The sequence below is a fragment of the Cyrtonyx montezumae genome, unplaced genomic scaffold (assembly GCF_038088225.1).
Source record: "Cyrtonyx montezumae isolate F1298 unplaced genomic scaffold, pur_monq_1.0 scaffold_3, whole genome shotgun sequence".
Lineage (NCBI taxonomy): Eukaryota > Metazoa > Chordata > Aves > Galliformes > Odontophoridae > Cyrtonyx > Cyrtonyx montezumae.
Window position 1 is genome coordinate 34,117,717 of NW_027072034.1, and position 24,089 is coordinate 34,141,805.

General features: G+C 36.3%; 1 protein-coding gene across 4 annotated transcripts in view; it reads left to right on the forward strand.

Moving 5' to 3' along the window:
• REV1 (REV1 DNA directed polymerase) overlaps window positions 1–24,089 on the forward strand; it is a 54,875-nt gene that overhangs the window by 6,367 nt on the left and 24,419 nt on the right. Inside the window, exons 2-10 of one of the 4 annotated variants that reach the window (XM_065741173.1) lie at window positions 6,227–6,293; window positions 6,993–7,125; window positions 8,680–8,848; window positions 11,246–11,395; window positions 13,690–14,405; window positions 16,198–16,305; window positions 17,743–17,859; window positions 22,489–22,621; window positions 23,665–23,793. In XM_065741173.1, coding sequence (XP_065597245.1) covers window positions 6,237–6,293; window positions 6,993–7,125; window positions 8,680–8,848; window positions 11,246–11,395; window positions 13,690–14,405; window positions 16,198–16,305; window positions 17,743–17,859; window positions 22,489–22,621; window positions 23,665–23,793 — 1,712 coding nt within the window. In that variant the 5' untranslated portion in view covers window positions 6,227–6,236. Of the gene's footprint in view, window positions 1–6,226; window positions 6,294–6,992; window positions 7,126–8,679; window positions 8,849–11,245; window positions 11,396–13,689; window positions 14,406–16,197; window positions 16,306–17,742; window positions 17,860–20,913; window positions 21,021–22,488; window positions 22,622–23,664; window positions 23,794–24,089 lie in introns of those variants that run through there. The other 3 variants (XM_065741174.1, XM_065741175.1, XM_065741176.1) reach the window with 3 other exon arrangements.

The following is a 24,089-nucleotide window of genomic DNA, read 5'->3' on the forward strand; positions in this document are numbered from 1 at the left end:
GTCCTCTGCTGTGTTCTGTACCCTGTGTTCACGGTTCCTTAAGTTGTGGCAGTTAAAAAAGAAAGTAATCTGTCCCAAACTCCAAGTCATTTGGGAAAAGGCGTTAATGTTTTTGTTTTGTGCAGTTCTTTGTGTAAATGGTTAAGTGCTGAACAACTGCTTCAGGCTGCTGTGATGATTAGCTGACAAAATCACCTTTTTTAGTTATTGCTTGTATGCAAGATATTTGGTACTTGATGTGAAAGTACCAATCTGAAATAAAAACCATTCTAAGTTTCGGGAATAATCATTTTGGAAATTTGAATAATTTATTTAGCAAAGATTTCCTGTGTCTTTTTCGGGAGAGTGCTACCACTGAAGGTCAGAGTATCTTTTTGTTTTGTTTTGTTTTCTGCTGTCAGACTCAAATGGAAGAATGCAGGGAACACTATTTAAGAATAGTCGTAAGGAGCTGATTCTGAAGCACTGTTTTTCCATTCAGTATGTGGGTTATAGAGCATTCACCTTTCTAGGAAATGCTGTGGGTATTCATCATTTGAATAATATTATTTCTAAATTTCTCATCTCACTGGCAGATTTGTGTCCAGTACTTGACTGAACGTGGTTGTTCTTTGCTAACATGAGCTCCTCAGGTCACTTACAGGAGAAGGGAGTATTGTTGGGTGGTTTGGAGACGGATTTTTTTATTTAAATGTCTTCTGGTCAGTTTCATTTCTTTTGCTTTATAGTACCATTAGAGGTTGAATTGAAAGACAGGTCTTGCTGGTGGACACAGTAATACAGGTGCTTATAGTTAGAAGTGATTATAGCACAAGCACGTTGGAGTTAAGATGGGAAGCTGACTTTGTTTCTGTGCTGTTTGGTTGTAACTCTCTTTGAAAACTTTTCTGTGGAGAAGACAGGATAGTCTGCCCTCGTTCATTGTGGAGGATGTAAGCAGGGCTAGTTAGTAAAGAGTAATTAACTCCCTGCAAAACTGTGTCTCCATTTACAGCACAGTTGGTGGTTATAACAGTGACTTAAAAGTTGTCTCCCGGAGATGGTTGAGGTAACTTCAGTCTTAGCAACGCTGAATGGACCAGTTCTACTTGCTCTGTTTTCTGACTTGTCTGCCTTGGCTTTATGTGATCCTGTTGAGACTCAGTTCATAGCACTGAATGGAAGAGAAACTAACCCATACAATGGTGTGATTTTTTTCTGATTTAGCAAGCTGAATTGGCACATAGCAGCAGTCATAAAGGTCTTGTAAATACAGAACTAGAGTAGAAGTTGGAAGTAAGGGATAAAGGCTGTTAGGCCATCAGAGGTTGAAGAGCAGCATCATTCTGTTTGGTGGCTTGCATACATCGAGTTGGCTCAACCATCTTGTAAAACTTCACCCTGAGTGTTTATTTCCCATCTAGAATATAAAGTTCAGTTGCTTTGCAACATCTTACTTAGTTTATTTTAACATGGAACAATATTGTTAACTCAAGTGCCTCAAATCGTAGAGAGTTAAAAATACAGTCTCCTTAAAAAACAAAACCAAAAAATCACTTGAACTATCTTTATTTTGAAACTCCTTTACTGGATTCTGAAATTTTTAGTAAAAAATAGTTTTTAGACTCTGTTGCAGCAGCTCTTTTCCAAACGACTCAGCCAAGAATAGATCTCTCATGCACTGAGAAATGTGTAAACATGTAAGACAGCTCTTTCCTCAACAAGCTTGCAGCCTGGTGCCAAGCAGAGTGGTGAGTTTGATGTGGGAGCTGGAATGTAGATGCATGAAACTCAGACAGGCCACAGAGTACCCATTTGATGGAAATAACTTTTAAGTCCTGCTGAGCTGGAATGGATTCGGTCTACCATTTGAGAAGAAGATTCTGATATTCATTAGCAGTGGCCTGAGATAGCTGTACTTCTGGTAGCATTAGAGTTGCACCTTCAAAAATAGTTTTTGTGGTATTTGTATGAAATTAATTAACTCTGTTTCTTTTGCATTAAAGGATATTGGTAATATTCATTCTGGTCAGAAAAACAGTGTCTGTTACTATGTGTTACGCTTCCATTCAACTTTCAGTAACTAGAGACTGGGTTACATGGATTAGAAGTAGTGCTTTGTATTTAGACACAGGTCTGGCAGGGTTGATTGTTGAAACATGATGCGGCTGCTAGTTGTCTTTACAAATAGTTTACATGTTTTCTTACAGTGTGAAGTGTAAATTCTGCCAGACTGAAGTTGATCACTTGAAGAGGCAACGGGCATGTCTCTGCATCATGGAAAAGGGAATGCTGAGGAGTATGGCAGTGTCAACTCTAATTTGGGCAGGACTGGTACTGACCTGGAATAAAAAGCATGTGGGAATCTTTATTCACTTTTAGAGCCACTGAGGACGATGTTCTGTGCTCCTTTGCATTTTCCCATCATACCTGTGATTTTGGTCTAGGCTTGTCTGTTTTCTGAATTATCCCAGGAAATTGAAAGTCACAACCACACCATCCTGATCTTAAAATGTTTTAAAGAAATAACTTTCCTCAATCAGATACTCAAATACTTCATATCCGGCATTCACGTCTACGTCCCTTGTTTTGCAATGAAATCACCATTGCCATGCAAATCTTCTATATACGAGTACGTGTTTATAGAATTCGTAAAGTAGATATAACCTTTTATTCTATTAAATGATCTGTGAAGTTTGATTAACAGTCTTTAATAATAAAGTCAAGGGGATGTGGATTGAAGTATAATGTGAGGCCTATAAACCAGTGTGCAATGAGATGTTATGTATCATTTCCAAGTGTGCTATATTGATTATATCTGTGCTGCTAGGATTCTGTTCTTAGGAATACTGCTTCAGTAGTTACGGACTTCTGTGCAGTTGCAGAGTTTGTTGGGATGTTTTTTGTTGTTGAAGATAAGTTTGTGTTCATAGGTCCAGAATATAAGCATTTCAGTTTTATTCAAAAAGTTTTTTTCAATGTAAAGGGTCATTTTATAGATTGTCCTTGCTCTGGAGATGGCCCAAAAATGATTTATTATGGTGGCTCACTTGACCAAATCCCCTCTATTGATTCTCCATATCACTGCTTTGAGGGTTCTTTACAAAACATTTCTCATACTCATCCCTTTGTCTTGATTCCTGTAGGGAGAGCTTTGTTTCATCTTTTCAGTTCTTGTATTATGAACCAGTGAACATGCTTCAAGTCTTGTTTAACTTTTTTCTCTGATTTAATAGGTATTGTGCAAGGTTTTTACATTCGTTTTTTCCTTGGGTTTCAGAAGAGCAGCTCTGGAGGTTATCTTCATTTTCTAAGAAAAAATTGCACTGTAAGCTCCAGGCTTTGAACACTGAACAACATGGGTTGGAAGAGACCTTGAAAGGCTGCACCTGATGATCTTTCAGGGGAAAAAGGAACCTGGCTGAGATTGTTTAGCACCTTGTGCAGTCATGTACTGAAAACCTCCAGTGGTGGGGATTGCACCCATTGGGGAGGCTGTTCCAGTGACCAGTTATTCCCACTGTAAAAATATGTCGTGTGTCAAGACAAAACCAGTCCTGAGACAGCTTGTACCTGTTGTCTCTTGTCTTTTCCATGTGGCTCCTTTTGAGTAGTGGAGATTCTCTGTAATCCAGAAACCTTGATTTATCACTCAGTTCCTGAAACTAAAAGGGAGAAATTAAGTAAATAATCCCAAACTCTTAGGAGGTAAGGCAGAGGCATTTAGTAATCACTGGAATACCATGTTTCTAACTTGTGTGTTTAGAATTGAGCAGGCTGGGTCAAAAGTCAGCATCTGCCAAGGAAATTGTAAATCATTATCAGATGCTGGAAGTAGGCTTTACAGCTTGCTTTCTCTAGTTTTGCAGACTCTAGGAAGACAACTTCTGAGCAATTCACATGTTGTGTTTTTTAACACACTAACCTAAAGGAATTGTGTTTATCTAATTTTTAGTTGAACTAGGACATACCTGTGATTATGATTCTAGTTTGCTCCTCTGGTTATGGTGGTCTGATCCAATAAATGGCTTTTAGACTAGAGGTCTTTCTTTCTCACCTCACAGAGCCCTAAATAGGAGTTCAGTGTTGCAAGGTTACAGGAAAGTTTCCTCTCATGGAAAAATTCTTTGGTTTAGCAGGCACTGTATGTTTTTGTTTCTGTTTTACTGATAGTGGAAAGACTTATGAACAACTTCTTGCTTATTCCATTACAGAGGTCAGAATAACTAACTAATGTTCATGTCAAGACCTTCGTGATTGGAATGAAGAACATCTTTGTAAGACTACTGCTGTTTTATGTGGGTTTTATACAGTCTTGAAGGCTCTCTTTTTTTTCTTTTTTTTTTTTCCCTTCTGGAGTAGGATACATAGAGGATTTTATTCTTTTTGTCCCTTACTAAGGAGTGAGAGTAATCAACAGTTTAAATCCTGGAGCCTGTTACAAGGTCATACACTGATAACTGTGATACCTAAAAACACTGTGACGTTTTCTGCATTTTTTTACTTGAACCTATACCTTTTTATTTTCTATAAGAACTTTCTCAGCCAAAAGTGATATTTGAATTAGAGTTTACATGAGTTGATGGAATACCTATGAGGAACATGCGTATCTAGAGAGAAAATGTGACATAATGGAGTGAGGTGGCTTTGTTTTGATTGTTGATGTAGAGCTAATCTCCTTGACAAATGATTAATCTTGTTAATTACATACATGTGTGTAGGTTATGTATCAAATTACAGCAAACAAGAGAAGAATAGAACCAGGTGCATTATGATCTTCCTGTGTTTGCAGTACACTATTGAAATGTGTTATACTTTCTTTGACTCTTCAATTCTGCTGGTACCTAAATTGGCATGTTCACAATATTACATGGAAATGATCGTATTTCTGAATATCTGCCTGCAGCTGACTCTTTTTTTCTGCAGTGAGGCATGCCTGCAGTCCAGGGGGATTTAGCTGGATTTCAGAGTGTGCCTTCTTGGTAACTCAAGAACAAAAGGGACTTAAGAGAAAGCTGCAATTCAAATTTCAGCCAAGTTTTTCAGAGGAAATAATATTTTAATATGGTAAGTGAGGCAGGCTCCAGAACAGGGCATGCTGGTGTCTGGATAGGTAAATTACCATGGTGGGTAATTATCTCTCTGTACACCTATATGTGCATTCTGGTAGGCTGGAGAGTGAGGGAAGATCACTCCACTACTGGGTGATTCTGTGGATAGTCCAAAGAATAGGTATCTTCTCAAAAACAGAAGAGGAAGAGGAAAAAAATCAGTTGACTTCTTATGTTATAAATTGCATTTTCATGCATTTTTATGGGTTATAAAGAAATACTTAATAAATAAAATCTTGGTTTCAGAGTATACAAGGTCCTATTCCTGTCATCGCACTAAGAGTATAACCCTAAAAGACAGAACACTGTTTCTAGTTTTGGGACTAGTTAGAATAGAAAGTGAGAGAGAAGATACAGCAGCAGTGACCTCCTGATCAGACTACACTGTTCATCAGTACTTTAAAATTGGTGTTTCAACAGCTATAGCCAATGTGGATCACTTGGGTACAGTCCAAAGCATTTCTTTCTTTCCACCAGTTCTGTTGTAGCTCACTAATGGCTCATCTGGGGACACTGCTGTGTACAGCTCATGGTCTAGGGATAAGTGTATTACATAACTGAAAACGGTAGTTTGGCTGGCTAGGTCTATTTATCCTTTTAAAGAAATCTAGCTGTAGAGTGTACTGTATCATTTAAATGTCTGACTTTTCATTGAAAAAATATATATATATTTTTTTCTTTTATGTAGTTCAGTTGCACTGGAACAAATGTTTGGACCTATCATGATTAGCTCTAAATCTATTGGTAGAATAACCCCCTTTCATGACAGGAAATGTCTGCTTGCATCTCACCATATAGGGAATATTGAAAATGAAAAAAAAGACTTCCTGTTTTGAGCGGTATTTTTCATGAATGGTAGCAATAGTATTTAAGAACCTTCTATTTTTCATTGTTTATAGGAGAGGAAGAACTTAGTCACAGTGGAAACTGATCAGTATAAGGACTTCTTTCTATAAGTTACTACAAAATTGAGTAACTGTAATTGTATGCAGTATTTTAGTTTGTGTTAAATGCAACTCATATACTTCAGTGCCCGGCCATTGTAATCTTTGTGACATTCTATAGAAGGCACCATTGAAATGTCACTGGCAGTATTACTGACCATCTCACTGATTGTGCATTTTTCTTTTTTGCAGAAGCTTCAGTATGAGGCGAGGTGGATGGAGGAAACGGGCTGGTGAAGGCGATGGCTGGGGAGGATGGGTATGTTTCAAACCCAGTAATTTTTATTTATGTGTTTGTTTTAAAAGGAGACAAATGGCATTAGGGCTGAGAAGGGTTTATGGTTCTGTTAAATGTGCTGAAGGTACACTATGAGCTCTTTTGCTTCACTTGAAAAACGTAATTCTTAAAATTTCCATTGGACTTAATCATGTATTAAAGTCTTAATTCACAGTCAGCAACTAAACTGACTTATCAATATATGCAGAACCTTGAGTAGCTTTAACCACCACTTAAAAACTAAACCAAGTAATATTAAGAATATTTTCAGTAGTTACCACTACATTCTTTACTGCTGAACAAACGTTGTGACAGCTGTGGTTCAGCATCCAAACTCTCATCACTCCCTGATTTCTTTTCTTTTTTTTTTTCCATAAAATTTTTTATATATATTGATTTTTTTTTCTTAGAGAATAATATATTAAAAAAAAGTATGAAATAAGTCCTGATGTATTGGTAAAGAGATGCAGTTTATCTTGCAGGTAAGAATTTCAAGTTGAGGATTTGGTATTTTTTATTTGTAAAAAGAATGTGTCTTTTCTATGTCAATGAAAATCAATTTGAGGGAATGTTACATGCTTCTGCAGCTTCCTATAATTTGCTACTTCTAGTCTGTAAACATAAAATAGGTCTGGCATAATTGGTTTGGTTTTCTCTGTTTGTTTTTAACTTAAAAACTAGGGAGGGTACATGTCAGCAAAGGTTAAGAAACTGGAGGATCAGTTCCGGGCGGATTCAGCCATACAACACCAGAGGGATGGGAATTCATCAAATATCTTCAGTGGCGTCGCCATCTATGTCAATGGCTTTACAGGTGAACCTTTTATTTTTTAAGGATCTGATCTGTTTCATATCCTTTTAACTGCCACTATGCTCCTACAAATTCAAATGTTACCCTTTCAATCTGCTAATGGTGGCATTGGACACACAGTGTATTTGTTACCTTTATTTGTGGGTGGACATGTAGGGATTTTCTTTCTCAGGGTGATGTAATACTTGAGACAGTGAACCCATCCGTATTGGAGGAGCTGAAGCAGAGATGTGCATTGCCTGTATCTGGCAGACTGACAAGTGCTATGCATGTTAACTGGAGTAAGATTTTTAATCTGCTATACTTATATTCATATTTCTCCTGGGTTCCCTAAAGCAGCTTAATAACCTTTTTGAAACTTCCCAGAAGCCTTATTCAGGGACCTATGCCAAGAATGTTGTTACTGTTATATAACTGATGTGTGCAGCATCTGTGATACGGAGCACAGGGCAGAGCTGTGATTCACACATACTGAAAACGGTTAAGGTTGATGTGTTAAGGTATTAATACAGCTGGATCAGATATTTAATACAGTTTCTTTGTTGAAACTCCAGAGTTTGTATTCTACAGGGCAGTAGTTCCCAAAGAAGGATCCATAAGATGGATGTCCATAAAGCTAGAGTCGAAGAGAGAATGCTTCAAAGACCATCACAGTGTCTTTAGTTAAATTAGGTGGTCATACTGCTTTGAGAGTTGACATTAGGCCTCTTGAAAGAATTTTAGCTAAATTATTTCAAAAATAAATTTATTCTTCTTTCCTGTGTTGATGAACTTTTGGTATCTCGTGTTCCAGCTTTCTGTTCAAACCATAGAACTTGTTAGAGCTCACTCAAACCTTTTAGTGCCAAGGTGACACCACTTCTAAAGTTTTTGAAGAGCTGTTTTTTTTTTTTCTGTTGCTTGCAAAATAATTATTCACATATTAAGTTTGTGGTTTTTTTTCAATCATCTAAAACAGAATAGCTACTATAGGAGTCGGAGGGGATAAGTAATGTTAGAGGGAGTAAGAAGAGATGTTTGTTTGGAAGGTAGTCTGTTTCCCAGTGGAATTGAGGAATAGTCTGGTAAAGAAAAGCAGGTTACTTACTTCAGTAAGTCAGAAATTGTAAAGCAGGAGTTCTTTGCTTTGAAACTAATTTTTTTTTATTATTTTTTCTGGATGTAAGCTGCTCTCCCAAACTTTGATGAACATACTAGTTAATGAAATACTTGTTTTTTGTATTTTTTTTAAGTTAAATGTTTCTTTTTAGGAGTAGTGAAGCGTCAGATTCTCTTGAGTGTTTTGGTTTTTTTTCATGCTTCCTTCATACATACTGTGGAAATATCCTCAGTAACAAGCAGAATGTTTGCATTTTGAGTCAGTGTTCTTAGAAATGCAGTCTTCTATATTTCTTCAGAAATGCATTTCTGATTTGGTCTTTGAAGAACATGCAAGGCTTTCATGGGAAGAACAGCGCTTTGCTCTCTTTCTGATCATGGCATTGTATTTCTCAGCTACCGTTTTTCTTAATGTATTTGCTGACACAAAGCAAGAATGTTTGTTTTTAAATTTTATAGATCCCTCAGCTGATGAATTAAGACGGCTTATGATGTTGCATGGAGGTCAATACCATGTGTATTATTCCAGATCAAAAACAACGCACATCATTGCCACAAATCTGCCAAACGCCAAAATAAAAGAGCTGAAAGGAGAAAAAGTAGTTCGACCAGAGTGGATAGTGGAAAGGTAAGTCTAGGTCTGCTGCTTTTGGAGATAATTCCTTGGAGGGGAAAGGATTGTGGGGTTGAAATCTGGACAAATAGCTTTATAAAAGGTTTCAGCAAATTACTTGCAACAGCAGAGTAAAATTACAGCTGTCATATTGCAGATTTGTCTCTTAGTGATTGCTCCTTAAGAAACTTTACTAAGAACACTCAGAAAATATCAGGCCTGGAGCAAAACTGAACGTTATCCTGTTGATTCCAATTTCACATCCAGTCTACTGACTACCTCTCAATGTGTTTAAATAAATACCAGGTAACGTTTCTTAATTAACCTCTTGCCTTGTGTTTCACCTGAGTTTCATCTAATCTGTAAATAAAGAAGAATGTCAATTTAAAAGCATTTTCATGAAATTGAAGTGATTCTACCTTAAGATCTATCACATTATGACTTGTAAAAACAAAACTAAACCAGAGGTTTGATTTCCAAATAACATTATTTTGGTTCCTCCACTCACTGAAATACATGAGATCAACTAAGGTTATCCCGAGGTTCTTGACAAACTTTGTTAATTTCAACAAAATCAAATGCAGAGTCCCACGCCTGGAACAGAATTTACTCTGTGCAGCTAGACAGGCTGGGAACTGACTGGCTAGGAATCAGCTTTGTAAAAGGATGAAGGGTCTACAAGGCTGTACAATGAGGCAGCAGTTGTGTCAGCCCTGGGCAGCCTCAATGTACTTGAGAGTTAGCTCTGGTTTGAGTATGATTTGGATTGGAGACCTGCAGATGTCCTTTCTGACCTAATTTTTTTAGTCATTCTAGTCTGTGTTCTAGGGAGTGTGGAAAGGGGGAAGGGGTGTTGAACAGTGCGTCTGCAATTGGATTGCTGCATCTTAATACAGCTTGGAGAGGGGAAAAAAAAATAACAAGCAGACTGTGTATTGATCTAGTGGTGCAGTCATTCCAGTAGATAAAATGTTAGCATTAAAAAAAAATAAATCTTAAGTAAATGTTTTTTTTCTTTTTCTGATGACTTTGAAATTACTGTACTGACTTTGAGATACTATGTGGATAGTTATGCAAGTTTAGAGTGATACAAGAAACATTAAAGCCACTCATTGTACTAGCTTATTTGCTGTATATTTTTCAGTATAAATACAAAGCTTTGGAACTCTACCATGTTAGGTTTCAGCTCTGGCAAAAACATAATGTAAATTATGTTGCTTTCTAAATGCAATATACTAACACGTCAAACAATATTGAAGTTATATAGTTGAGGGCTTTTTTTTACCATCCCATTCCCATAAAATCCTTACTGTGTCTCTCTGTATGTGCTAATTAGCTTTAATTTATCTAATTGGGTAATGCAATCTCCCATTATATTCTTCTCTAATTGCCTCAAGACAGCTCCACGTAAGGGATTCTGTTCCACTTTCAGACTCCCTTAATCATGGTACAGAGTTGAGCTAGTTAAAAAGCACACCTCCAAAAGAAAGTGTTCAGATGTTGAGGAACAGCAAAGAAGTTCATATGTCACTGAGCTATAGTCTCTTTAAAAATTTAAATCCAATTGTGTCTTCAAAACTGAACACTAATATTAAGCTTCTTTGATATAAAAGAGGTTCCTCTGTTGTAAGAAGCTTTTGCATCTGTGACAGAGTGCAGTGTGACAAGTTGTATGTGAAGGATAGGTGGAGCATAGGCTGAGAAGGGTGTTATCTTTTTCTGCTAGCAACAGGCATTGGTACAGAGAGCTGAAATCATGCAATGATAGATTTTTGAGAGGATTCCACTTCAAAGTCCATGACTTTGATAAGCAATTTAGCAGCTATTGAAGTATAATTCCTATTTCAAAGGGGAAAAAAAAGAACGATAGAGTAGAACATGTAGGACAGAGCTGGAAAGTGTGTGGTAGATATTTGTGGAAGGTCTAGCTTTTTTTCAGTGCATTCTCTCACAAGAAAACATAATTATTATTTTGGAATGGAAAAAGCAGAAGCTGGCCGCTTTCAGGTTCTATCCAAACTTGCCTGGGATGCATGTTATTTGCAACGTGCCAAGTTAAAGAATGCATTCTCTGTTGTTCTTTTGGAATAACCTGGACCATTCATGAGATTTTTTTTGACTGAGTTCTGTTTGTTGTTTTTGAAATGAAGTGTTAGGGTTTTGTGTGTATTGCCTAGAGAAGTGGTTTTAGACATCTGACCAATACAACTGCATGAATGTCTTTTTTTAGTAAAAATCACCACATTACAAATGACTTCTTTCTTCAATCTGTTTTGTAGAGGGAAGAAGGTTTTGGAAGGGCCAGTAAGTATGCATAGCAGAACATTAATGGTTATCATGAAAGTAATCACTTGTTGTACATTGTTTTTAAAATATCTTTATTAGTAACCTATTCCTTTTTTTTTGTTTCAGCATTAAAGCTGGGCGTCTCCTCTCGCACATTCCATATCAGCTTTACACCAAGCAGTCAAGTGTTCAGAAAGGTCTCAATTTTAATAGCATATGCAAACCTGAAGATGCCATGCCAGGTCCAAGCAATATAGCTAAAGATCTCAACAGGGTGTAAGTGTTTCTAATCTCATATGCTGATGTTAATCATTCACCCATTGCGGACTAGCATTTATAACTAGAAAGCACTTTTTAAATTGATTTCCTTCTGTAGGAGGGAAACTCTGAGATAGTGAAATTGTAAATTAAGATATAACTTTTTAGTTATGGTTTTCTTCAGCTTGGAGAAGATGAGGCTGAGGAGATCTCACTGTGGTCTAGAGCTTCCTTAAGGGCAGTAAAGGGAGGGGCAGACACTGATCTCTCTGGTGATGATGACAGGACCTAAAGAAAAAGCATGGAGCTATGTCGGGGGAGGGTCAGGTTGAGTGTTAAGAAAAGGACAGGCACTGGTACAAGCTCCCTGGGGCTATGATCATGACCCCAAGTTGGTGGAGTATAAGAAGCATTTGGACACTGCAATCAGACATAGGGTTGGAATTTTGGGTGCTCCTCTGTGGAGGCAGGAGTTGGACATAGTTATTCTTGTGGGTCTCTTCCAAGTCAGGATGTCTGATAATTCTATGATCCTGTGAGGAGTTGAGGACAGAACTACAATTACCTTGACTCGAAAGCTTGTTTCTAATCTTTAAGTGATACTTTTCACAGTGGTGTGACCTGAGAGTCCAATTGGATACAGCATGTCTGTGTGAAAGCAACAGGCATAATTTAAAGGATTATGACTGATAACACTGAAAAGTAGGTCTTTATTCCAAAAACAAAAAGCTGATATGAAAGTGGATTAAAAAAAAATCCAATTATAACAGAAGGAATTATCTTAAAAGACTGCAAGAAGAATCAAAGAATCAAAGGCTTCAGCAGAACTCTTGTAGAAGAATCAGAAGGTGAAAAGCCTTTTCCTTCGAACAACGTGTTTTGTAATTAAGTTGATCATTAGATCTTTTTCAGAAGCAAGTGTTACATATTTGTTGTTCAGAGATGAGTATCATGGAACAGTTGAGGTTGGAAGGGACCTCTGGAGATCATCAATCAATGCCTTTGCTCAAGCAGTGCCAAAGATACTATAGTTTATTTGTAATGGTGATCTATATTCTTCTGTAGTCCACTGATCTATTTAAAATCCAGTTGTATGTAATGCTGAGGAGACTTTACCATGAGAGAAATTTTATATTTTCAGGAGTCAGTTAAGCTGGTGCCACAAAATGTATATTCTAAGCAGTATTTATTATGCGTATTTTAAACAGTGTGTGATATGTTCACCGTCAGCTCTTACTATTGCATTGTTAATGCTTTTTAAATGAGAGGAGTATTCATACTTCCCAAAATATGAATCTAATCTCAAGTTGTAAATTTAAAAGCCTGCCTTACCATGGTTATACCACTTTCAGGTATGCAACTCTTCAAAACTGTTACGTTGAGTGTAATTTAAAATTGTGATAATCTTATCCAAATCATCACAATTAATTGGCTTTCTCATTTTACTGGTATAGTGGATAATTAATTATTACCTGTTGTTTTTTGGGGTTTTTTTGTGACTGTACTTAAATTGGTAGCTTTGGGAACTGGGAGTGGTGGTTGTTTTTCCAGCAGACTTAGAGTACGTGCAACTTTTGAAGGCTGTTTTTCATTCAACTGTGTAGCAATCTTAAGTTGATTTTTTTTTTAAATAAAATCTTAGTCTTTACACCATCAGAGCAAATGTAAATTGCTGGTGCACTTGTGGGAGACTGTTTTGTTTTATACACTTAGATAATGAAAAGTAATCTGTTGTTTTCGTCGAAAACCAAGAATATGTTTGATTTACAGAGCTTGAACAATTTTATTTTTTCTTGAGAAAAGGGAAAATTAATCCAACCCAACTAATTAAATCATTTATAGAAGCAGAAGTTTTCAGTGTGCACTTTTTTGGTAACTAGATGATGAAAATAGTACCTCTTTATAAAAAGGAAACTTCTCCTGATGGTTACATATTTCTGCACTACTATGCTATCCATGGCAGCATAACAGTTCTGTTAATAAATAAGTAATTACTGCCATTCCATTGGAGACTGATAATCAGATTTAAAGCCTTGGAAATAGAAGTGTCCATAATCATGTTTGTGTTAGAAAAGCTGCGTGAACTTCTGGTAACACTGCAGTAATAGCACAGCAAATACGTGCAGTCTGCTGTGTGATATTTTGTCATATTGAGAAGACATAGCTCAGAATTTGAGATACTTGTCTTAAGACTGACTGTAAAAACTTATCAGGAATGTACTGTTGACATTTGGTAAGATAGAAGTAACCTGTAAGTGTACCTTATTAAATGAAGAGATGTTATTAAATTATCTATTACCTATTTGTTTCAGAAATCATATTAAACAGTGTGAGGTGGAAAGTGAGATCACACCCAATGGAATAAGTAGCTGGAATGAAGAAGAGGAAGAAGACAGTGATGGGTTGGGATTTACAGAGCCGGAGCAGATCCTTCCTGGAAGAAAACAAAATGGGATTCAGTCTCACAGAGACAGCACTGCCATTTTTAATGGACACGCGCATAACACTTGTACCAGTGCCTTAAAGACACAGGATTGCTTGGTGCCCTCCAGCAACAGTGTTGCAAGTAGGTTCTCTCCAGGCCCTGTGCAGGAGGAGGGGAAAACTGAAAAAGGCATCGTTGACTTTAGAGACTGCACAGTGCAGCAGTTGCAGCAAAGCAACAAAAATACAGACTTTTCGTGGAATCCACATAGGACTATGAGTAATTCATCCTCATCTTCATCTTTGCACAGTAATACTAAATTAAATGGTGCTCACCACTCCACTGTTCAGGGGCCTTCAAGCACAAAAAGCACTTCTGTACCTACTCCAAGCAAGGCAGCTTCCTTATCTGTGTCCAAACCTTCAGATTGTAGTTTTATTTCTGACTTTTATTCACGTTCAAGATTGCATCATATATCAACGTGGAAGTGTGAATTGACTGATTTTGTCAACAGCCTGCAGAGAAAAAACAGCGGTGTCTTTCCAGGAAGGGAAAAATTAAAAAAATGGAAAGCAGGCAGGTCTGCACTTAAAACTGACACAGGTAGATACTTGTTTAAGAAGGTTTATTTTGAGAAGGTGCCTTATCTTTGTTCGCTTGCTGAATGTCTGTGGGAGACGTAAGTAGGGTAATGTTTGGTATTTACATTACAGTCAGGCTATCTGGAAAAGTGTGGTGACTCTGATGCAGTGAAAACTGAAGGCTCAGCTACTTCTGTGTTTATTTGTTAAATTGTGGTCTAATGTGGTGCACTGATCTGTGTTTTTTTCTTTCTTGTAGAATAATGCCAAGGCATACAGATTGAGGGGGGAATAATACATCTATCTAAATGCACACGACTGTAGTTGCCATGTGAAAATCTTAAAAAAAAGAAAAAGCAGAAACTTTGCTACCTATATGTAGTTCAGTGTGAAAAATTAAAAGATGAGTAAAATTTGGAAACGAGTTAAAATCTAAATTTTCTGGTAGTAAGTTTCCTGTGTACCTCTGTCTGTTTCAAGAGTAGTTGTGTCATGGCAGTTCTGGACCTGGCTTATGATGGAAGAGAAATGTTATTAATGTCATTATGTTGCAACCAAGGGCCAAAATTAAAATATTTGTGTAATTTATGAGGCAAAGTGTTGCACATAGAAATTAAGTATTTTGCATCTTTAGGAGCTGTAATGTATGGTCTTAGCCAATGAAAAGGTTAGTTCTGTTCCACTGACAAGATTCTGACTCTGCTATGTTGTAAAAATACTCATTTGTAATCGCATGAAAATTTGCTTCAAATGATAAATTACCACATCCTAAAAAAAAATTATTGTTAGATAAATTAACTGATTATGTGTTTATCATAGCACACCCCACTTATAAAACATTATCTTAAAAGAATACTGCATACTATTTTCTGGCAAAGTATGATATAAGCTAATTAATTTTTACTTTCTCTTTGATTTGGCCCAGCGAATTTGTCTAATTCACATAAAGTGGCATCTTAAGGGCTAGTTTGATGACTCTGTAAATGCACTCTTCATAAGACAGTTGTTTTGGGGGTTTTTTTTGGTAATGAGTCCAAGTGGTAAATTATTAAGAATGAGAAAGCACTTTTTTTGTTATTCAGCAGTTGCCACGGTTGTCGAGCAGAACCAGTCAGTTGATATGTGTTTTTTCACGGTTACACACTGTTCAAATTAGGATTTTCTGTTAGCTCTAGTCTCCTCTGGTTGGTCATCACCATGGACACGCAGACACGAACATCTAGATTACTTGACACAAGCATTACTAGTATGTTAGCTACAGACTGAAAAACTTTCACTGCTGTCTCGCTTATTTTTGCACTTGAGTGTAGTATAGCAACAGCAAAATCCAATTGCATGGAAGGTTTAGCACACGTCATGGTGTATTTCATGAAGAGTCAAAGGTACTTCTTAGTGCAGCTGAACTTTTTTGAACTTTAGAACAATATTCTGATTGATAAAGAAAAATGGGTAAAGTTCTGCAGACTGAATGCTAACATACTGCAGTTATGACTCAGTTTCCACAGCATACTCTGATCTTGTTTTGAGGGAACTTAAGAAGGTAAGAAGTAAGGTAAAAAGTGTTAATTAGACAATAATAAAATGGAAACTCTCAAGTTGATGCATTGCTTAGGTTGTTTGGATACTGTTTATGTTTGCATTTCTTTGAGAATTTAGGAAATGTATATGCTGCCTAGATGAGACGAAACAAAAGTCTATAACTGAAAGTAGTAAAAAGTTGATTATAGCCCTTGATGACTACTGTAATTAGTACTGAAGTATCTAAAGTATATCAATTAGGGTTCAAGTTTTCTGTTGGTGTATCTTCATATTAGGTAATGTGTCTGTTGCGAGCTCAGCCAAGCCACAGAGCTGTATAATGCACGTGGATATGGATTGCTTCTTTGTGTCTGTGGCGATCCGAAATAGACCCAATCTCAAAGGTCAGTATTCAGTTCTAAATATTACAACTTACTAAGTTGAGACTTCTTAAACAAAAAAGGCTGCACTCTTAAAACATGACCTTTACGTGTTAATCTGTCTTCTGACATCTTTGTCTGATATTCAGACCGTGAAACTTTTCCTATCCAAGTTTTCTCCCAATCCAAACGCAAGTGAAAGAGAGAACTGAAATTGCCTTTGCTCTTTGATTGCAGTGTCTAATAAAAAATCAAATCTGGAGTAACTATTCTCCTTATTGTTGCACTTACCAAATTAGATCTGCCATATCAGAAATTGAGGTTCAAATTCTGTTGGCTCTAAAATTGGGTTTTGTTCACTGTAGAGAAAAAAAGGAGAAAAGTGGGATATTCAGTTTTTTTCCTAAAACATTCTAAGGAGCTTTGTTAAATTAGAATGGTGGCAACATCAAGACTAAGAATTGTCTCTGCCTTAATCATTTTTTCTGTTAATTTTCCCTCTCCTTCCTTTTCCTATCTAAGGTTTTATACCTGAAGTTCTGTAAACAATTTAGTGCTGGTTTTTAGAAGCTGGAGTGTGTGATCATGCATAAGACTTAGCAATTTGGATTTTGGTTGTGTTGGCTTTTTTATTTATTCTTTGGGGTTTGGGTTTTGTTTTGGGTTTGTTGTTTTTTCAACATTCAGAAGTGGAAATACAAGCTGTTCTGTGTAAATGCTGTATATCATTGATGCACAAATCTGAAGACTTGTGATGTGGTGGACATCTACTATCCAGTATAGTGCTTGGGAAGGAAGAAGAGTAAGCTGTATAACAACTCTTCTCTCCAAAAGCAGCACTAGTGTCAAAGCTAATTCTAGTATATGTGCATTTTATTTTCTTTTAACTGAATTTCCTGACAAGTTTCAAATTCTTTTGCTCAAATATAAGGAACCTCGGACTTCCTACAGGTATTTTTCTGCCTGTTCCACAGAAGGCTAGCAGAACTTTCCGTGCATATATTAGTTTACTCAGAAAAATTACGGGGTGTTCATATTACTACAGAGTCAAAAGTTTAGCTGCGGATTTGATGTTGCACAGGTAATTTAGCAAATGGAGTCAAGTGTTTAAACAAGTATTTAACATCAGTATGTTGTTAGCTATGGCTTAAACTAACAAATTAATAGGACTGTGGTGAAGTTTCACAACATGGCTTATAGTAATCATAAGGAGAAAGAAGAATGGCTGCAGTTGACCCATTCAGAACTTTTTGAAGAATGCTGCTAATTGCAGCCATAGAAGTTATAGTGCAGTCAGTTTCATAGCTGTTTCCTCCTTAATGTGGGGAGAGTGTGTAATCTTGAAAGAAATGCAAAAAGTAAAGCAAACATCTTTATAATCTTATGCTATTTATGCTGCTATTAAAATGTTAAGGTCATTATAAATTCTCTCTTCTAAGTACGTGCATTTCTTCTCCACAGGAAAACCAGTAGCTGTAACTAGCAACAGAGGTGCAGGGAAGGCACCGCTGCGCCCTGGTGCAAACCCCCAGCTTGAAAGGCAATATTACCAGAATAAGCTCTTGAATGGCAAAGCAGGTACAGATAAGTCTGTTTGTTTAAGTTGTTTTTTAATTGAAGACTTTTTCCTTAAAGTTACTAACAAGCGTAGAGTGGATAAACTGCTTTTTCATATGTGGAATTTCAGTTAAAGAAATGCCTTTGCACAACTTAATGCTCTCTGGCTTCAGTAGTAATACACCACTGTGACTTTTTTGTCAGTTTTCTTAGCTCAGTATGGGTGAATTATTTTAGAGTAGTTTTAGATTTCATTGGGTATAAGGTATATTAAGTGCTTCTTTTAAGTAAGAGATACAGGGCATATGGGATCACTTTGCTCTGTGAAGAACATACAGTATAAATTTTAAGGGCTACTACGATAATTATTTTTTAAATGATGAAATTAGAAATGGCAGAATATGGCCAGTGAGGAACTGATCAGTTGAAGTTGGCTTTTGAATTGTATATGTATACAGTGATTATAGTATCTATATACAGTGGTTCGATTTGGGTGGTCCTTAGAGCATTTTTGGATGCCATGGAGGTCTGTGGCAGCTTCCTGAGTTCTGTCTTTCAGTATTTCATTTCCTCAAAACCAGAACAGCTCTTCCAACTTAAACTCTTTAAGTGCCTGCAGTAACTTTTGAAATTTGTTATTTTGTGTCCTTTAGTAGTAGCATACAAATGTAATCATACTATTTTGGACAAGTGTTACTGTTGTTTTAGTGCCTGAACTGCATTTAGCATGAGGAAGGAAGGAAGTTGCTGAACGTGAATAGCATTTGGGTTTGTTCTTTTTTTTTCTCCAACAGCATGTGTAATCAGTTGGACGTTTAAGTAGCTAAGGATCTTACTGCCACTATTTCAGTTTAGGTTTGGAAATTAAGTTTCTCCTTTGTCCCTTGTAGATGCACTTTTTACCTACTTTGCAGTAGGAAATACTATTGTTCTAAGGTTTATGCTCCAGTTAGTTTTCATTGATACAAGAGGTAGAGAAAGATAGTTTGTTATTCCATGGTTGTTTCTGAAGTTTTAGTACTCTTAAAAATATATATCCTGTAGAACTTAATAGAGCTTTCCAAAGTGGTTTGAAACACAGTATTAGAGGAAGCAATGCTGTTTTATGTCTTTTTTTTTTTTTTAATGTAGTTTAATACTTCAAAACTGAGTTAGAATATACGTTTGTGAAATCTATTGGCCTTGAACTATCCAAAGACTGGATGCTCCAGTCTTAGCTTCTGCTGTGTTGGCAATGCTGTATATAAATATGTTACAAAGATAGCTGTGTTTTTTTTTTTATGGAGTTGCATTTCCCGTAAGAACAGCTTGTGTATGAACTATTGGTGGCTGTTGTATACAGTGATGTCATAAGTGTACTAGGTCCTTATGCTGAATAAGGATGTGACTTTGTATAAACAATGTTTGGAGACTGAGGCAGTTAGAATTAAGGAAGATTAGCTGATAACTAGCATATTCATTGTGATTCACAAATTCAGTGTTATCTTTTCTGATATATTTTTTACTTAAGCAAATTTCAGCCTCATATAATAAACTTGGTTTCTTACTGCAGCAGCTTTTTCTGAATATCCACACATTCATTTCCTTAACTTCACCATCCAGTCTCACTGGCTTGTTCAAAGGCAAGCAGCTATCTCTTTCTTGATACCAAATCTGATTACACAACCTATTGTTTTGATGAAAGGATTTTTTTCTTAATGCTCTTTTTACAATCTCTGTCTTATTAGCTGCAGGTTCATAATGTATTTTGATCACTCTAGTAGTTTTTATCTCTACATACAATGTTTTTATCAACAAAAAATGCAGCATGCTGTTTTGCTTGCATTTTCATGAGAACATGAGTTTTCTTTCTTTTGAGGAGAAGGAATAAGAGTTAGTGATAGTCCTAGATGAAAAATGGAGTGTGGATTAGGTTTCTCTAACATCACAGTATCTTGGAAAGTATATGTGAAACACTTTAACACTATGTGCTTAATTGTGCCTTGTCACAGGTAAATATGGTCCAGCAGACACTTATGAAACAGAAAAGTGCTTTTTCTAAAATACCAAAAATAGCAACTGCTAAATTGTACTGTGTTAAATGTACATAATTCTGTTTGGGGGAATGTTATATAAATGAATCAGAAAGGTAGTTGCAGCCATTTGAACATGAACGTATTTTTATATCTGTGCTTTAACATGGAACCTGCTTCATTTTTTGATGCTTCATGCTTTCCAGACTGTTGTCTGATTTTTGCCTTCTGGTCTTGCTTGCTAGAAAAAATATATCATTTTTTTTTTTTTAATAAAAGAACAACAGAACAAACAAACAAAACCGTTATGAATCGCTCACTTTCACCAAATACTGAATTCTGCAGCTTCAGCTACTTCTTTTTTTGCATATGACTTCTTTAGTGATACTGGTTCCTGCCTTTGATCTGCCTTGCTAGACAAATATCTAGTAGTGTCAATAGAATCTTGACTCTTTTACAGAATACTTTCTTTTTCTTGTTTGAATTCATCCAAAAATGTATAACTTTTAATTTGAAAATAAAGAAAAAAATGCTGTCATTCTCTAAATCGTCAAATTGGAGATGGACTTTCTGGGTAGTCAAAAATTACTTTTCCACATATGTTTCATCTTTAACATTCATGACCAAAAGTTAGAGGATTAACGTATGTTAATCAAAATTCATAGTTTGGGGTCTTTTTTTTTCCATGGCCAGGATGCCCAAGCTGTGAATGTTTTTTAGGCTTCCTTTCCCCCAACCCTAGTATCTCCAGTTTTTCATTCTAAAGAGCAGCAGTTTTTAACCATCATACTAGTCACAGATTTATTCTCAGCGATTTCTTTTTCACAGACTTGGGTCCTGGCCTCTGATTTCTCCATCCGTTGCTCCACATTCACCATGTGCCTGTCTAGTTTCCCAGCTTTTGATGAGAGGTTCTCTACCTTGCCTTCCATTGAGGACAATGTGTTCTGCATTGCCCTGAATTTCACATGAAGTGACTCCATCAGCTCATGGGGGGATCTGCTCTGCTGCGATGTGGAAAAAGTCGTCGAGTCCAATGAAGATAGACAAGATGACAGCATCATCTCAGGCCAGGGCACAGGAAGGCATGGACTAAAGAAACTTTTCTTGTCATCCTTACCTTTAGTTGGGGCATAATTTTGCTCCAGCTTTCTGCTGCATACACCTTAGGTAACTTACTGAGCTCATCATACATTAAAATATTTAAGACACAAAAGGTACATGAACTTAGCAGAAATTCTGAATAAAAGCAACTTTTCACGTGAGTCAGGTTCTGCCTCTGCTGTCCCCACTCATTACAACACTTTCTCTAGTCTCATAACTACTTGTATGTGCATGTAGCACCACATTGCCTTTCAAATTGTCAGCGTGTAAGTTGTTGTTATCATGAAATATAATTAGGTGTTGTGGCACTCTGAAGAAAACTGCCTGTTTATTATAATAAGTAGACTACAGAATGAGAAGCAGCTATAACATACAATAAGATTTTTTTTTAAGTAGATAGACCATTTTTGTCTGTGATGCCTTGTTTTTGATTCTGACGGGGAGTTTGGGAGTGCATACCATTTTTTGCATCCAGCCACTTTTTCAGGCTGATGAGTTACTGAGAGTACAGGCTTGTATCTTTCAAGGTATGCAAACTGTGAAAATCTGCATAGAAAGGAACAGAGAGTACTTTATTGGATTCCAGTATTGTGTTAGGAAGTTCTGTTTAGTACATAGTGGGCCTGAAGGGCTCCTTAAAACTTACTTAAGAGCATACAGTGGACGTTTATAGAAATAGGGAAGATCTGTCTCGTTTTGAAAGTCTGATTTTGTAGTATTTACAGTGTTGTCATTTTGATCCAAGAGAAATTGATGGTGATGCTTGAAAGATGATGACATATTTGACATAATCTAATAAATACTGGGAAATAGCAACAGAAGTCTTGTGAATTAATTTCCCCAGAAGAGTGCTAAAAGAAATATAAACTAGCTAGTGTTCTTTAGAATTTGAGATGATTAGCTTTATGGTTATTTCATTTCACTCCTTAAAAATAACTTCAGATAGTCTAGATTAAGTAATTAATAGAATGTAGTTTTAAATAAGAGGTTATAAGTGTGATACCTAGTGGAAATGTATTCTGAATGTTACTTCTTTGTTCTGGTGGTAGTTGTGCATCCTATAAAAAAAGAATATAACAGCATCTTTTTGTTCTGGCAAGCAGTTGGTGAATTTTCGACTGTCTTATGGTTGATATGGTTCCAGCAGTTTCAAATGTTTGATCATTTTTATTGTCTTTAAAGCTAACTGAGCTAAGTCTTGTTATACAGATGGTGTATGTTGTCACCAGCAAGCTGCTGTTTAGTATTTTGGGGGGAAAATAAAAGTTTTTCTGTAGCACAGTATTTTTCTCAGTAATATGTGCAGAACTGCCCGTAGGGAGAGATTACAGTGTGGGGGTTCTGGTTTTTTGTTGTTTTTATTTTTCTAGACTACGATGTAAGTCAATATGGCCCTAAAAAAAACTCTTCACTAACAAGTGGTAGCATAGAAATTGTGTCAGATATAATTTATTATGCTTACTTAATTCACATTGATTCTGTTAAACTCTTATGAAGAACACTTAACAAACAAATATAAATATTGTTTTCCAAGCAGAAATCAGAATACCCGATAAGCTGGACTCCTCGGTCTGGGAGTGCTCGGATTCTGCACACGTGAATGGAGCTGACTGTGATCTGACTGTTCTGTCCATGGCTGAAATTGCTTCTTGTAGTTACGAAGCCAGGTTGGTGGAAGTTAACATACCAGATTACTTGAAAATCTCATATAAATACTCAGGGAGTGGTGAGGCACTGGTTCAGACTGCCCACAGAAGCTGTGGATGCCCCATCCTCAGAGGCATTCAATGCCAGGGAAGTTGGAACTTGAAGGACTTTAAAGTCCCTTCCAAGCAAAACCATTCTGTCATTCTGTGATTGTATAAAGCGTCCAAAAATAGTATTTGTTAGGTCATGTTTCTGTAAGTTTACCCAGATAAACTTTATCTTGATATTTTTAAAGGCAGTAGTTATGTGGGCTGTTAGAACTAAGCGTAAGAGCTTCTCTGTATGTTGCTGCTTTTTGTAGGTTTTCAGCCTAACCTAAGTGTTATTTGAATCAAACCCTGTTAAGGAAAACCTTATGTAATTCACAGTGATACTGTTGATTTCTTGATTTCTTTGTTGAGCTTTCTGATGATTTTCTTTCTGATGTTCAGCATCCCTGATAACATAGCTTATAAATGTTCAGAATGTGAAACAACTTACTATAAAAATAATCACGGTATTGAAAATATTTTTTTTTCTTTGATAAGGATAGTGGTCCCGAATTTGCACATTCATTGGCACCTTTCTCAGATATTCTTGGGTAGGCAGTTTTATGTTTCTACCTAAAAAAGTCAGAAAATTATGCTCATGTGATAAACAAACTCTTAAGTTTGCACAGTGGAAAATGCAAACCAGATACCTTTCTCAATGTAGTATATGCTTAGGTTTAATTTGAAAACAAAGACAAGCAACTACAATTCTGTGAAGCAGGGCTTTCTAGAGACTTTTTGTCCTAAACAACTTCCCAAGGACGTTCTGTGTCCGGACTGCATGCCTGAATGTTACACAGCTAATCTAAGTGTTGTTTTTAGTTCTTTTTCGTATTTTTCATTTTGGTAGGTGTTGGAATTTTTTTATTGATAATTTATTTTTGTTGGAGAAGACTAATAATTCATTTGGAAATAGCCCATATTAGAGAAAGTTGTTTATTGTTCATTGTAATTTTTTTATTATTTAATTTTAGACAAGTTGGTGTAAAGAATGGAATGTTTTTTGGCCAAGCCAAAAAGTTGTGTCCAAACCTTCAAGCTGTTTCATATGATTTTAATGCATACAAAGAAGTTGCACAGACAGTATATGAAATACTAGCAAGGTAAGATGTGCTATGTGTTTACATGACCTTCTACAGTAAGGTTATCAAACTTATTTCAATGAGCCACTGCTTAATGGCATTTCTTCATCTAGTATTCTCATTTCATATTACCCTTCAACTTCTTTAAAACCATTTCTGTTTAGATCTTCATTTTCTACTGTTTTACCTACTTTCCTTTGAGCACCCTTCTTCTAAGTGTTCCTTTATCTTGAAGCCAGACAGTCAATATCTAATTTCCAAATGAGTCATTGTTAAAATTTTTTGTTACCTTTATGAGGAGAAGTAGATTCTCCTTA